The sequence below is a fragment of the Phalaenopsis equestris genome, unplaced genomic scaffold, assembly GCF_001263595.1.
Source record: "Phalaenopsis equestris unplaced genomic scaffold, ASM126359v1 Scaffold000030, whole genome shotgun sequence".
NCBI classification, from domain to species: Eukaryota; Viridiplantae; Streptophyta; class Magnoliopsida; order Asparagales; family Orchidaceae; genus Phalaenopsis; species Phalaenopsis equestris.
Window position 1 is genome coordinate 139,969 of NW_018164472.1, and position 14,946 is coordinate 154,914.

The 14,946-nt window shown below is 33.4% G+C and overlaps 2 protein-coding genes across 2 annotated transcripts in view; one reads left to right on the top strand and one right to left on the bottom strand.

Moving 5' to 3' along the window:
* Positions 1–1,817, top strand: part of LOC110018693 (ubiquitin-conjugating enzyme E2 7) — an 18,629-nt gene extending 16,812 nt beyond the window's left edge. Inside the window, exons 5-6 of the mRNA XM_020716097.1 lie at positions 583–660; positions 1,528–1,817. Coding sequence (XP_020571756.1) covers positions 583–660; positions 1,528–1,605 — 156 coding nt within the window. The 3' untranslated portion in view covers positions 1,606–1,817. The remainder of the gene's footprint in view (positions 1–582; positions 661–1,527) is intronic.
* A 4,832-nt stretch (positions 1,818–6,649) lies between these two features.
* On the bottom strand, positions 6,650–14,639 carry LOC110018652 (probable ribosomal protein S11, mitochondrial). The gene is made up of 2 exons (XM_020716019.1): positions 14,479–14,639; positions 6,650–7,013 (listed from the first exon to the last, which is right to left on the bottom strand). Exons 1-2 carry the CDS (start codon positions 14,637–14,639, stop codon positions 6,650–6,652), a joined length of 525 nt encoding a protein of 174 aa, XP_020571678.1.
* Between the last annotated feature and the right edge of the window lie 307 nt (positions 14,640–14,946).

A 14,946-nucleotide genomic window follows, 5' to 3' on the forward strand; every position in this document is an offset into this window, starting at 1 on the left:
CGCGCCGCGGCTCTGCCGCTGTGCCAAACAAAGCCTAAATCTCACGTGCTTGATGATTCATCATGAGTTAGAGGGGAACCTTCACTTCAAAGGTGCACTTTTGATAATTTTTTTTTTTGAGATTGACCCCTAGATGTTTTTTTCTCAACTATCATTCTGCCATTATTCTTTTGGTCCAATAACAACCACTTGAAGCGTGAATTTTTTGTCTATTTTTTTACTCTTTTTTTCTATTTATGGGTTTTAATGGCAACCTACATGGCTCTGAGTTTTTGTGGTGTGACTTGCTAATAAAAATGTTAATTATTATAAAATTCACGAATATAACAAATTTATTCATCATATTGAGAATATCATATTCAAGTATGGAGTTGTGTAATACATGCACTCCGAACCACCAAAAGTAATTATTTTATTTTAATTTTTGGTTTTTCCTTATAAAATTATATTGAAAATACTTAAAAGTTTTTGTAAATCTTGAAGCTTCTCTATATTTAGCATTGTTTTAAAATATTTTGTCTATTTATAGGCTTCAGTAGTAACTTGTATGGTTCTTGAGTACTTTTAGCATCCCGTGTGCAGGTTGAGAGCATAGTTCTGAGTATTATTTCGATGCTTTCAAGCCCCAATGACGAGTCCCCAGCAAATGTTGAAGCGGCGGTGAGTGCAGAAATGATTTATATTTTACAGCCTTTACTTTAAAATTTTCACTCTATTTAAAACTTATGTTTGATTGGCTAAACTAATTGTCCATTTTTTTTGTTGCTTTCTTTCTTGGCTTATATTGTTACAATCATTTCATTCTTTAATGTTCCTTAAAGGTTTGCCTAAACTTTCGCCATTATGTTCATAAGGTTCCCATTTTGATATTAATCATGAGTACTTCCATAGCAGACCCATTTCAATAATTTTAATACCGTCGAATGGATATGTGGTTGTGCGATTACAAAAAGATGTATTGTCAGAACTATGCATGTTGGACAACTTGTTATTAAAGGTGGAGTCTATGCCAGATTTAACCCAAAATAGGTTTAATAAAGTGGCATTTCCCCAGATTTTCTTGTCTTGTGACTTCTGTTTTGTTTATCTAAAACACGGTTCAAGTAAAACCTTTTTGGCAAGTGTCATTATAGAAATTAGCCATCTTATAAGTTATTCAGTTGCTCATGTAATGAAGCCATGCTAGAATTTCGATGGATGGTTCGTCCATCAAAGAACCTTTCTGTCTTTATGAGCATTTTGCTTGGTGATGTCCAATTCATTTGATCGGCAGAAAACTTAAACTGCATTATGCCCGTGCCCTTGTTGGTTCACTTCAAACATTTGGTGTCTTTGTGACATTTTTTGGAATTCTATCATCGAGGTTTAATCACTGTTGATTTCTTTTATAGTAGCTGCATTGAAATTTCCCCCTGAAACTTTTGAATTTAGAATACAGGTTGGTGAAGATAAGGTGGTAGAAGAACTGGCAACAATAATTTAAAGTTTGTGTCAAGTTGAATCTCATAATTTTTTGGGCTTTTGCAGAAGGATTGGAGAGAAAGGAGGGACGAATTCAAAAAGAAAGTTAGGTTCATCGTGAGGCGGTCCCAGGAGATGTTCTAGGCAAACACAGAACACGGCAGCTGTGTGTTTGAATGGCGAGCCTGGACAGGAGTGTTCAGAAGAGTGCAAAAGAGAGAATTGCTGGGTGGGTTTTCTTGGTTTCTTTGATTGTTTATCATCTTCATATGAAGAAGAAATGCTTTCTCTCTTACTCACTTTGATTGTAGAGAAATTACTCTGTATTTCTATAAAGGTTGATGAGTTCTGCTGCATTTTTCTTGCATTTGTGGGATGTGGTGAGGCGCGTTTAAAAGTCTGGCTGCAACCACTCAGGTTTTTTTTTCTAATCTGTTTATCAGGAAAATGATTGTCTTGAATTGAGACTGGTTAGTTGTATGCTTTAACGGAGGGCAACTAGTGCTTCTTAAGCCAAATTGACTTTTGGGATATTTTTATTTTGAAATATTTACATACATACCACTCCATTCTTATGTATTTACAATTGACATATCTTAACACCTTAATCCAATTTTTACACACGTATCATTTTACATATGCATGAAAATGTGTATTTTGAAAGTTAAAATGGAGGTATTTTTTATGTGATTTGAAAGATTTGGTTGATATAGATGTAAAAAATAAAAATATAGGTGTTAGATATGTAAATACATAGAGAATATAAATAACTTTAATATATATATATATATATTAAAATTAAATATGTAGTATATTCAAATAAAATACAACCATTTTTAAAACACTAGAAAGCTTTTGGAATCTTTCAAAAAATATAAAATATATTAAATATAATGTAAAAAAAAAATGGTCCCAAATAAATATTCGAGTGTGTTGCAAGATTTGTAGCGCCAAGATTTACATTTTAATAATTGCTTGTGTCGTAGTTGTAGATGCTTCAAGACGTGCATCATAATCTTCAAGTGTTCCGAACTTCTACAACAAAGCATGCGCTCAAACACGGGAAAAATTAGCGTACGTAAGACGTATGCAGCGCTGCATACGTTAGGGTTATATAGAGGATACATAGGGTATATTCGCGTTATATCCTCTGTAATATCTCCGTAATCTACCTATAACCTACAAATATATGAAAACAGAACTGTGGAACTTAATAGAAAGTACATGTAAGTTACATGTAGGTTATATGAATGTTATAGAAGATATAATGTGGATATAACCGCCTTGTACCCTCTGTATAAACCTGATGTACGCAGCGCTGCGTAGCTCTTACTACACAAATTTTTCCCCTCAAACACCTCATTTCAAACACATAATGCTTTGCAAATTCACATGCGTCACAACAGTCTCATAACATCATAATAATATGAACCTCACCTCACCTCACCTGTCGTATCTATTTATGATAAAAATCATAATATAATCCTAATCTGTGCCAAAATGTCTTGTGATCACAATTGCTTTGCATCATATTTAAAAAAACCTGCACAGAAGCATGGTCTCAGGTCAAACAGCCACCCGCAAACCCAATTTGAGGCTCCTAATAATATCTTCTATCCTTGACTACGAAATACACTTTTGCTTATTGGAGTCTTTATTGATACATTTTTGCAAGTAGATATGCCAATTACCTCTTTTTTGTTGCCTTTTATTTCTTTTGCCATCAGATTTGCACAGCAAACATATTTCTTACATGCGAAATGATAGCGCATAAGATTAATTATGAGATTTCTTTGTTTTGCCAAAAGCATATATTAGAATTTTAAAAAAACCGGGTCCCATTAATTTAAACACTGCAGAAAAACTTGAAGCTTAGCACAAAGTTTATAGTTTTATGGCTTTCAACACTTATTTTAAGGCAAAAACCTGATATTTGATCAGCACAGCAAATGCATCAAACTTAAAATACCATGAAGCAAGCTATCCAACACATGTAATCATTCATGATGCATAATATACAAACCGTTTGACTTAATGATTGGATGCTTTGTCACTAATCACAAGATCTTAAGTTTGAAGTCTAACACAATGGATGCATATGTGAGTTGAAATAATAATAGGTTTGTTGAGGTTTGGAAAAGGGCAACATATTATTATTGATAGAACGAGGGGTATTTAAACTCAATTACAATATACACAATAAAAGAAAGAAATATAATAGAATAAAGCAAAAAAAAAAACATAATGAGAGAATAAAAGTTAATAATAAATAATAACAGTTAGAGATTACCGTTATAAATTTAATACTCCCTCTCAAGTTGAAGCATAGATGTCCGTCATGTTCAACTTGAATTTAAAATCATCAAACAAAAGACAAGGAAAATTCTTGGAGAAGATATTCACAAGTTGACCACTGGAAGGCATAAAAGAAACACAAACTTTCCCAGGCTCAATCTCTTCCCTGATAAAGTGTTTGTCAATCTCCACATGTTTGGTACGACAATGCTAGATTGGATTGTGAGCAATGTTGATTGCGGCTTTATTATCACAAAATAGCTGCAGCGGGGCAGAGGTTAGCATACGAAGTTCACAGAGAATGATGTGTAACCAAAGAACTACACAGATTCCCAAAGACAGACTGAAATTCAACTTCAGCACTGTTCCGGGCTACCACAGACTATTTTTAGTTTTTTCCACGTGACAAGATTTACCCATATAAATGAGCAATACCCCAAGGTGGAACGTCAATCATGAACTGATTCGGCCCAATCAAGTAGTTGATGTTTTAAGCTATTCTATCAGTTTTGCAAGCTAAAGTTGTGGGTTTCGAACTAATATCGGGAATGTATGTCGAGGATCCTGATTTTGAAGTAACATAGCAGCAACAGAACCTTCTACATCAAAGAGGATTTCCCCTTCAAAGGAAAGTATTTATGCATTCATAAGTGTTCCATTAGAGAAGCCATATTGGTGGAGGGCAATAATAGGGGCCTAGCTAGCCTTTTTGGGAGAGATAAGACTCTAGCTCTTCTAAAAAAACAAATTATATTGGCCCTTTATGCATAAAGATGTGGACCGTCATGTGAAATGATGGTGGTGGTGGTGGATAGCTTCTCCAAGATGGCTCACTTTGTACCATGCAAAACCTCTTTAGACACCTTTCACATTGTTGATTTGTATTTCAAAGAGGTGGTTTGTTTACATGGCATTCCATGTACTATCACATCAAATCAAAATGCTAAGTTTTTAAGACACTTTTCGAAGACATTATGAATTGGGAACCAAACTTCAATATAGTTACTCTTTCCACTCACAAACTGATGGCAAACAGAAGTTGTTAATAGAAGTCTTGAAAACCTACTTCATTACTATGTGGGAAAGAATATTGCACAATGGGATTTTCTTCTATCTCAAGTAGAGTTTGCCTATCAAAATTACATTTCATGTATTCAGTTTTAGTTCTACTTAAAGGAAGGTCTTTAGACTCCAAAGTTGACCTCCATAATTCAAGTTTTTCCTGGCTTTTTCTCTCGTTTTATCCGGAGAAAGATATCATCAGCAAAAAACATACACCAAGATGCATCCTCCTGTAGATGTCCAGTAAGACCATCCATAACTAAAGCAAAAAGATATGGGCTTAAAGTCGATCCCTGATGTAATCCAACAGAAATAGGAAAATATTTGGTCAATCCTCCTTCAGTTTGAACACAAGTAACAACTCTAGTATGCATATCTTTAATGACTTGAATATAAGTCATATCAACACATTTCTTCTCGAGAACTCTCCAAAGGATATCTCTTGGAACCTTATCGTAAGCTTTTTCTAAATCAATAAAAATCAAATGTAGATTCTCCTTATTATCTCTGAACTTCTCCATCAAACCTCTCAATAAATGTATAGCTTCCATAGTAGACCTGCCTGGCATAAATCCAAATTGATTATGAGAAATCTTCGTCATGCGTCTTAACCTATGTTCAATTACCCTCTCTCATAATTTTGAAGTATGACACATCAACTTAATTCCTTTATAATGTGCACACTCTTGTGCATCCCCTTAATTCTTAAAAATGGGGATCAAAATACTCTTCCTCCACTCCTCATGCATCTTTTTAGTTTTTAGAATAATATTAAAGAATTTAGTAAGCCGAATTTCCACCCTTGGTTTTCATTAAAGCCTCATCAACTTTTTTTTACTAATGCGACAGTAAAAATAAAATATTTATTATTATTCATGATATTAAGATCACTGAGGTTACTTGTATTTTCAGAAATTTCATTAAAAAATTTATTAAAATAACTCACCCACCTATGTTGAATATCTTTTTCTAAGAAAAGTACTTTTTAATTTTGATTTTTAATATACTTTACTTGATTTAAATCTTTTCTTTTCTCTTTGTTTGGCTAATGTATATATATATATATATATATATATATTTCACCCTCCTTAATACCTAATCTATTATAAAGATCATTGAAAGCAAATTTTTTAGCGTCACGAATTGTTCTTTTAGACTTCCTGCGGGTCGTTTTATATTTTTTCTCAGTTCTCTAAGCTTTTACATTTAAACCAATTTTTATAACATAACTTCTTATATTTTATCATTTCTTGCACATTATTATTGCGCCACCAACTGTTTTTATTTATAATTTTTTTTCTTTTGATTCTCCGAGTACATCTTTTGTTACTTATTTAATAGTGTTTGTTACTTTAGTGTTTGTTACTTTATCATGTTACTTTATCACACATAACATTTGTTTTTTCATGAACATCCCAAATTTTAAAATCTTGAATTTTCTCATAAAAATAATTTTGTTTTTGTCTTTTAGCTTTCCCCATCTAATTCTATGATGATGAGTCCTAGTATTTTTTTTACAACTCTTCATTTTAAAATCTAAAACTAATAAACGATGTTGGGTACATAAATTTTCACTTGGAATGACCTTACAATCTTTACAATCTCGACGATCTCTTCTTCTCATAAGAAAATAATCAATTTATATTTTATTAGATCCACTCTTATAAGTAATAAGATGTCTTGAATAAAGTATTAGTAACAACAAAATCATACGTTAAAGCAAAATCTAAAATAACTCTATTTTCTTCATTAGTTACTCCAAAATCGTAGCCACCATGAGTATATCTGAAGACTTCTATCACTCTACCGACATCGCGCCTACTCCTTCACCTCAAAAACCTTCTCTCCAGCTCAAGATCACTTTCTTCTTTTTCCTGAAAAAAGTAGATCCTTTCACTTTCATGACAACTGACTTCAAACCCATCTTTCTGGCGGATCGCCCGACATGTTCCGCAGTTGCTTCAGCAGCATACCGAGAAAGACGAGACCGCCCTTTTCTTTCCTCCAAACAACCTGCGGAGGCCCCAGTCTTCTTATTCCCCTTAGCATCTGTCACGGTCACAAAGGTCTTCTTTTTGATAAGTAAGACATGGACAAAATTGATGTTCTTTTTCCGTGAACATTGCTCATCTTCCTCCGAGATGCTCTGTACAAAGTTAATGAACTTGAAATTGCCATCACCCGCAAGCCCAAGCCTATCAGTTTTGACCGTTGTTTTTTCTTAATCCAAGCTCGAGTACGGTCTGTGCGCCGTTTTTCTTCTCTACCATGGTGAAGCAAATAACTGAAAGTAGGCATCTCTCTTTCCTATGTCATTTCCCCCTTTGCCCTATCAGTAGTGCTTACTCCCGATCCGAAGCACCCCTTTTCCATTCATAGAGAGATCAAATCGTCAAAATCAAGAAAAAGGTCATTATGGACCAAGATCCAAACGAATCAATCAGAATCTATCAAGCGCAGGCCAGTTGTGACATATGTTCTCTAGAATCTATAGAATCTCATATGAAATATCGGAGATAGAAAATTTCTCCTTCACAGTCGAAGCTTGTTGGGGCTTTGATACGACGCTAGTTATATGAAAACCGAGAAAGAGGATTCGGATTTTCTGCCATACTTTAGATTCCCTCTCCGTTCTAAAAGCAAGAATGAAAGGCAAGTCATCCCTCTCCGTTCTAAAAGCAAGAAAGAAAGGCAAGTCGAATCCCAGGGTAAGACCTCAATCACTAATTCCGTCTAATCGGCTTGGCCTATCTCCAGGTATTCCATAAAAAAGAATGTCATCCAGCTCCTCATCACTGTCACTCTTTCTGACATCTAGCTCAACGGTATCTGGTTCAATGTTCGCTAATGTCTTTCTGGTCTTTTTCTTTTAGGATGAAGATTCAAACTACCTATAAGTCAGCCCAATTATTCTCAGCCTATTTAGCCTTACTACGCTGATTCAAAATAACATTCCTCCAAGAGAAGAAATGCCACCAAGTCACTGAAGGAGCTATCTTCCCCGGCAACAGAGTTGGATAGATGCCATGAAGCTTCCCCGGTCCCTAGGGAGGGCTTTCCGAGACCAATGCCTAGATTCTCACTTTCCCTCTCTCTGGCAGCTATTGAAATGGAAGTTGGTGAAATGTACGATCGATTTCAGGCAGTAAAAGAGGCATTCCGTCTTGACTCCGGCTTTACTATATGATGCCCTACTTTCCTGGTTTTCTGTCAATCCCGGGTAATCTTGTATACTATGCCTTTTCGTTCTCATTCTGTTTCTGGCTGTTCACATTCACTTATGATTTTCTTTTCGATCCTCTACCGAGCCAAGTCAAGTAGAAAAAAAAGGCGAGAGTTTCTTTCTTGAAAAAGAAAACAAAGGCGGGTCTTCCCTTCTTCTAGCACACACAGGTGAGAGCATCCCTACCTCTCAATTTGTAATTCTTTGTACTTGAACTGACCGAAAGTCCTTTTTTGCTGCTGAAGGAGTGGCCTTAGATGAGGTTTTATATACCTCTTCGCCCCTGGCTTTTATTCCTTCTCCCTTTGTTACTGACTTGACAGATGTCGTACCTCTTCAATCTATTGCTCCTAGTCCTAGGGGTTCTATAGTAGAGAGGATTCCTGAGATAATTCCTATTGACTCTCTTTCTCTCGGGGGAACTTCCGGGATGAAAGAAAGTAACCCGAGGGTAGTAGGTTACAGAATCCGATTTTTGGCTTCTTTCAAAAGATTTTTCATTTGAAGAAAGAATAAAAACTCCATTCAATAGGGAGGCATGGAATTGGATGCGATACGGTAGAATAGATCTCTTGTTAAAAATAAGATGCTCATCTATTTTCTTGAATAAAGTATTAGTAATAACAAAATTATACGCTAAAGCAAAATCTAAAATGGTTCTACTTTCTTCATTAGTTACTCCAAAACCGTAGCCACCATGAGTATATTTAAAGTCTTCTACCATTCTACCGACATGTCCACTTAAATCTCCTTCAATAAAAATTCTTTCTTCAAGAGGTATCATTTGTATTAAGTCTTCTAAGTAATTCCAAAATTTATCTTTAAACTCTGCATCTAAACCTACTTGAGGAGCATAAGCACATATATAAATTAAAAATCTTAGTATCAATGATTATCTTTCCAACTTTTATCAATAATTACACCACCATTTCTAGTGTCTCTTACCAGAATACCAAAGTTTAAAACCTAATTATCAATCTTCTTAGTCTTTTCTCCAACCCATTTAATTTCTTGAATACATAAGATATTAAGTTTCCTATAAATCATAATATCAACTAATTCCATTAATTTACCATTGAGAGTATCAATATTCCAAGATCATATCCTAATATTAGTTTCATTAGTTTCATGGACTAATTTCTTTACATGCGTTCGTCCGTAATGTGGGAACTCTTTGTTTATTTGACATTACACCCAGGCGCCGGTGTAGCTGCTCTTGCACACTTTCCATTGTATTCAGGCTATACAGCGCGTCGCTTCTAGATACACCCTAGCACTTACACAATGATCAAAAGAATTCATGTCATAATTTTTTTCGACAAGTTTCGACAAGTTTTACGGACAAGTTTTACGTTGGTTGTCGACTACCTAATGCAACCCTCCACTTTTCACATCTGGGCTTGGGACCGGCAATGATAGTGTTAATTAAAAAATTAAATAAAATAAACTTCACACAAGAATAAAAAATCTATTCAAATCAATCACTTCTGACTTCTTTTTTCTGTCCTAAATGCCTCGTGATTATATTTATAAAGAAATTCAGGATAAAAATTCTAACCACAAAAGTGCAGCAGTCAAATAACTGTAGAAGCTGTGGGGAACTTAAAAGAGGAACAATACAGCAAGGCAAACACGAATACTAACAGAACCAATAAAAATAGTCCGGTCATTGTACCATCAAAGATACAAGATCTTAATTTAAGCACCCAAAGTTTTGCTTTGTTGTAATTAATCCGTAGTCCCAAAATAATAAAGACAAAAAAATGACTGAAAGACAAAATCACAACAATAACATTGAACAAACATAAATTAAATGTTACAGTCCATAAAAAGTAAGAACACAAGGAATCTACCAAAATTAAAAAGGAAGGCTTAATTAATTCTAAAAGGAACAAACAAAAAGTAAAAAATTTAAAATTTGAAAAAATTTATAAAAGGAACAAAAGTAGAACAATAAGCAAAATAATAAGATTGTAAAATAGAATTGAGAAATCTTATCAAGTTTGCAGTGCTCAAGAGACTCCACGGCCAACAAGCAAACAATAAGAGCATAAAAACGAGACAGAAGATGTATCAGGTTTCATCCGCAACCTTTGCCAACAATACAGCTGGGGGTAGAGTCTGAAACCATTAAAGATATAAGAATATTTACATACAAGTCACTTAATTCCTATGTATTTATATCCAACTAAACTTCAATTTCTACACATATGCCACCTTACCTATGCATAAAAAAAAGGTGTATTTCACTTTTTAAAAGTAAATTGGTGGTATTTTTTAAGTGATATGAAAGATTTGGGCGGTATAAATGCCAAAATAAAGTTTACTATTTAGGTGTTAGATATGTAAATACATAGGAATTGAGTTGTGTGTATGTAAACGCCCCTTTAAGATGATTACATGATAAGGGTGGGCTTCACAGAGAGCTTTCAACGACCGAGTCGATATCACAAACATCAATTTGTTAAGGGTGATGTCAATTGAGGATGTGATGATATCATATAATTTGCTTCTGAAATCCAACTGATTCAACCCCCAATAATCAAACTTGTGACACATGATAAACAAACCATCAATCAATGATGACACTTAAAAAAATTTTTGATAAAATTCTATCAATTCGAACTTAACAATCAAGTCATTGGGACATGATAAAAAAAATTTGACAATTAAATAATATATATGCATGTTAGTGTAGGAATGTTAAGATGTGCAAAATATGTAATGCTAATATAAAAGTGTTGAAATATTAGGCACGATGGAACTAATATTACTCAATATTAGAAAATTACATGCATTTATGCAAATCAACTTGTAAGTGTAACCAAACAGATATATAATGATATTAAGTGCAATATTACGCCGTATACATGAATCATAAGACTTCGATGAAAAATGATGTCTAGAAACTCAACCACACAAGCTGTAAGTAATTTAATACATCAATCAACAAAGCCACACAACATATTAATAGGACGCAATGGAGAAAAAGGATTCATGTAGTAGCCGACCCCCACGTTGTGGGATTAAGGCTTTGTTATTGTTGTTGTAATCAACAAAGCCACACAACATATAAATCTCAACAAAACAAAATGCTGATGGTGTAAAAATAATATTGAAAGTAATAATAGAATAAGCACAATAAAAGAACCCTACTGAACAAAGCAACTATAGAATGTTATCATTTCAAACATCATTATAAAAACATGCAAGTCATAAAACTAAATAAGCTACCGGTGCAAGAAAGTATATCTAAGTGAAAAAGCAAAAAGAATTTCGTATGTGATTTAAGATTGAATTTACATATATGCAACACTTCAACAGAAACATATTTTAAGATTCCACAAAGTTCCCTCCTAAAGGCAGAGAAACTTTCTCCGTTACAATCACAAAGTAGCCTTCACACCACTGTACTCTAATACAATAGGTGAGTACAAGCACACCCAATTTGAGGGGTAAAAAAAAATTAAATCTACGAAAACTATTTACTTCATAGAAAAGTATTTGAAGTAAATTTACTAAAACGGTTGTTTCAAATAGATTACAAGAGAGATCACCCAATGAAAGCATCAAAGAGATTGCAAATTTGATAAACACTTGAATTACTCTTTTCAAAACATCTTAAAACGATCGCATAATAAAAGCACTCAAATTTTTATAGGGATATTTAGTCAGCTGCATTAGTAAGACATTGTGGTCCATTTTCCTACATTTTAATTTTGTGTGTGTTTCATATATTTAACACTCTCATTACCTAGCCCCAAACACTAAGATGTGAAAAGTGGAGGGTTACATCAGATAGTCGTCAGCCAACATAAAATTTATCGAAAAAAGCATGATGTGAATCATTTAAATCCATGTGTAATCGCTAGAGCGTCCCTTAAAAGCGACGCGTTGTGTCGTCTGAATATAATGAAAAGTGTGCAAAAATTGTCACACCGGTGTTCGGGTGTAGTGTCAAATAAGCAAAGGTTCTCACATTACGGACAGATGCAAGAAAAGAAATTAATTCATGAAACTAATATTAAGATAAGATCTTAGAATATAAATACTCTCACGGATAAATTAATGAAAATAGTCGATATTATAATTCGTAGGAAGATAAATATTTTATGTATTCAAGCAACTAAATGGGTTAAAGAAAAAGCTAAGGAGATTGTAGTTTTGGTTTTAAACTTTTGTATTCAGGTAGAAGTCACACTAGAAATGGAGTAGGTGTAATCATAAAAAAGATTTTGAAAGATAATATTATAAAAATTAATAGAATTAAAGATATAATTATAGTCATCAAAATTGTTATTGACACTAAGATTTTTAATATTACAAGTGCTTATGCTCCACAATAAAGTTTAGATATATGTTCAAAAAAAAAAGTATGGAATGAACTAGAAGAAATAATACAAAAGATACCTCTTGAAAAAAAAAATATTAGAGTTGATTTAAATGGACATGTTGGCATAGTCGGCATGTTGGTAGAGTCGTAGAAGACTTTAGAAATATTCATGGTGGCTACGATTTTGGAGTGATTATTGAAAAAGGTAGAAATATATTAGATTTTGTTTTAAAGTATAATTTTGTTATAGCCAATACTTTATTTAAGAAAAGAGATGAGCATGTTATTACTTATAAGAGTTGATCGAATAAAACACAAATTGATTATTTTTTATGATAAAAGAGATTGTCGAAAGTGTAAAGATTGTAAGTTCATTCCAAATAAAAATTTAAGTACTCATCATCAATTATTAGTTCTAGATTTTAAGATGAATAATTGTAAGATAAAAAATATAAGAACATATTATCATAAAAATAAATGGGGGCATCTAAAAAGGCAAATAAAATTATTTTTATGACTAAACTTCAAGTTTAAAATTTTAGAATGTTCATGAAGAAGTGAATTCCATGTGGGATAAAGTAACAAACACTATTAAACAAGTGACAAGATGTATTCGGATAATCAAAATGAAAAGTTTTTTATAAATAAAAATAGTTGGTGATGGAATAATAATATGCAAGGAAAGAAAAAACATAAAAAATTGTGTTATAAAACTTAGTTTAGATGTAAAAACATGGAGAACTGGGGAAAATATAATGTGATTTATAGGAAATCTAAGAGAAGAATTTGTGATGTTAAAAATTTTGTTTTCATTGATTTTTATAATAAATTAGATACTAATAATGGAGAAAAATATATTTACAAACTAGTAGAAAGAAAGGAAAGTAAAGATTTAATTCAAGTAAAGAGCATTAAACATGAAAAATAAAAAGTATTTTCTTAGAGAAAGAGATTTAACATAAGTAGGTGAGCTATTTTGATAAATTTCTAAATAATTTTTTTTTAAATACAATCATCTTTATTGATTTTAATATCGTTAACAACAATATAACATTTTATTTTTATTGTCGTACTAGTAGAAAAGAAGTTGATAAAACTTTAAAAAAAATATATGAGTGGAAAAGCAATAGAACCAAATGATATTCCAATTGATGTGTGAAAATATTTAGGTGATTTGGGAGTTTCTTGGCTTACTAAACTCTTTGATATTATTTCAAAAACTTAAAAGATGTTTGAGTGGAGGAATAGTATTTTTGTACCCATTTTTAAAAATAAAGCGATTCATTAAAGTGTGCAAATTATAGAGGAATTAAGTTGATGTATCGTACTTTAAAATTATGGATGAGGGCAATTGAACATAAGTTAAGACGTGACACAAAAATTTCTCATAATCAGTTTGGGTTTATGTTGGACAGGTCTGCTATGGAAACTATACATTTATTAAGAGGTTTGATGGAGAAATACAGAGAGAATAAGAAGAATGTATTTACGATTTTCATTGATTTAGAAAAAGCTTACGATAAGGTTTCAAGAGAAGTCCTTAGGAGAGTTCTAAAGAGGAAAAGTGTAGATATGTCTTATATTCAAGTCATTAAAGCTATATAAACTACAGTTGTTACTTATGTTCGAACAGGAGGATTGAACAAGTATTTTCTTATTTCAGTCGGATTACATCAGGTATTAGCTTTAAGCTCATATTTTGCTTTAGTTATGGATGCTCTTACTGAACATTTACAGGAGGATGTATCTTGGGGTAAGTTTTTTGTTGATGATATCCTTATTGTGGATAAAACTAAAGAAAGAGTTCAAGAAAAATCCGAATTATGGAGGTCCACATTGCAGTCTAAAGGTCTTCGTTTGAGTAGATCTAAAACTAAGGGCCCGTTTGGGGCAGCTTAAAACTGTGGTGGCGTTTTTGAAAACGCCGTTGTAGTGTTTGTTTCGCACGTTCGGCCAGCTTTTTAAAAAACGTAGTTTCGAATTTGGCATAATCTGACCCGCGGTATTACCCCTGCGGTTAGCGTTTCCTTCGCTGCGTTTAACCTTGAATTACTTCCGCTGCCCTTCACATAAACTGTCGCGAATTACCTCGCTCTTTGCCTACCTCGCGATCCCTAGCCGCTCCCTGCTTCCTTCTACTCCCTCGCAGCTTCTTCCATCAGCAATAAGCTCAGCTCTCTTGCTGCTTCTTCCGTCCGCAATAAGCTCCTCTCTCTGCTTCTTCGGCGTTAATCCTAGGAGGCCAGCAACTCCTCTCTTCGGCATTTATCCCCTTCCAGGTAAATCCCTTCTCTCCTCTCATCAACTTTGTGTATCACTTCCTGGTGCAAATCTTCTCTGCATGTGGAGTTCAATACCTTAAAGTTTTGCTGATAATCTCTCCTACTTTGAAGAAAATTATAAAAAGGGGCGTTTACATACATACCACACAAATCTGATGTAAATTTCAGGTTATATACATTTAGATTTTGGAAAAATGGATGAACGGGCATGCTGCATATCCCATGCCGTCCCTTCTTTCCATTGCTTGGCCACTTTTGCATGTGATTGTGGGTGCAGAATGACATCCATT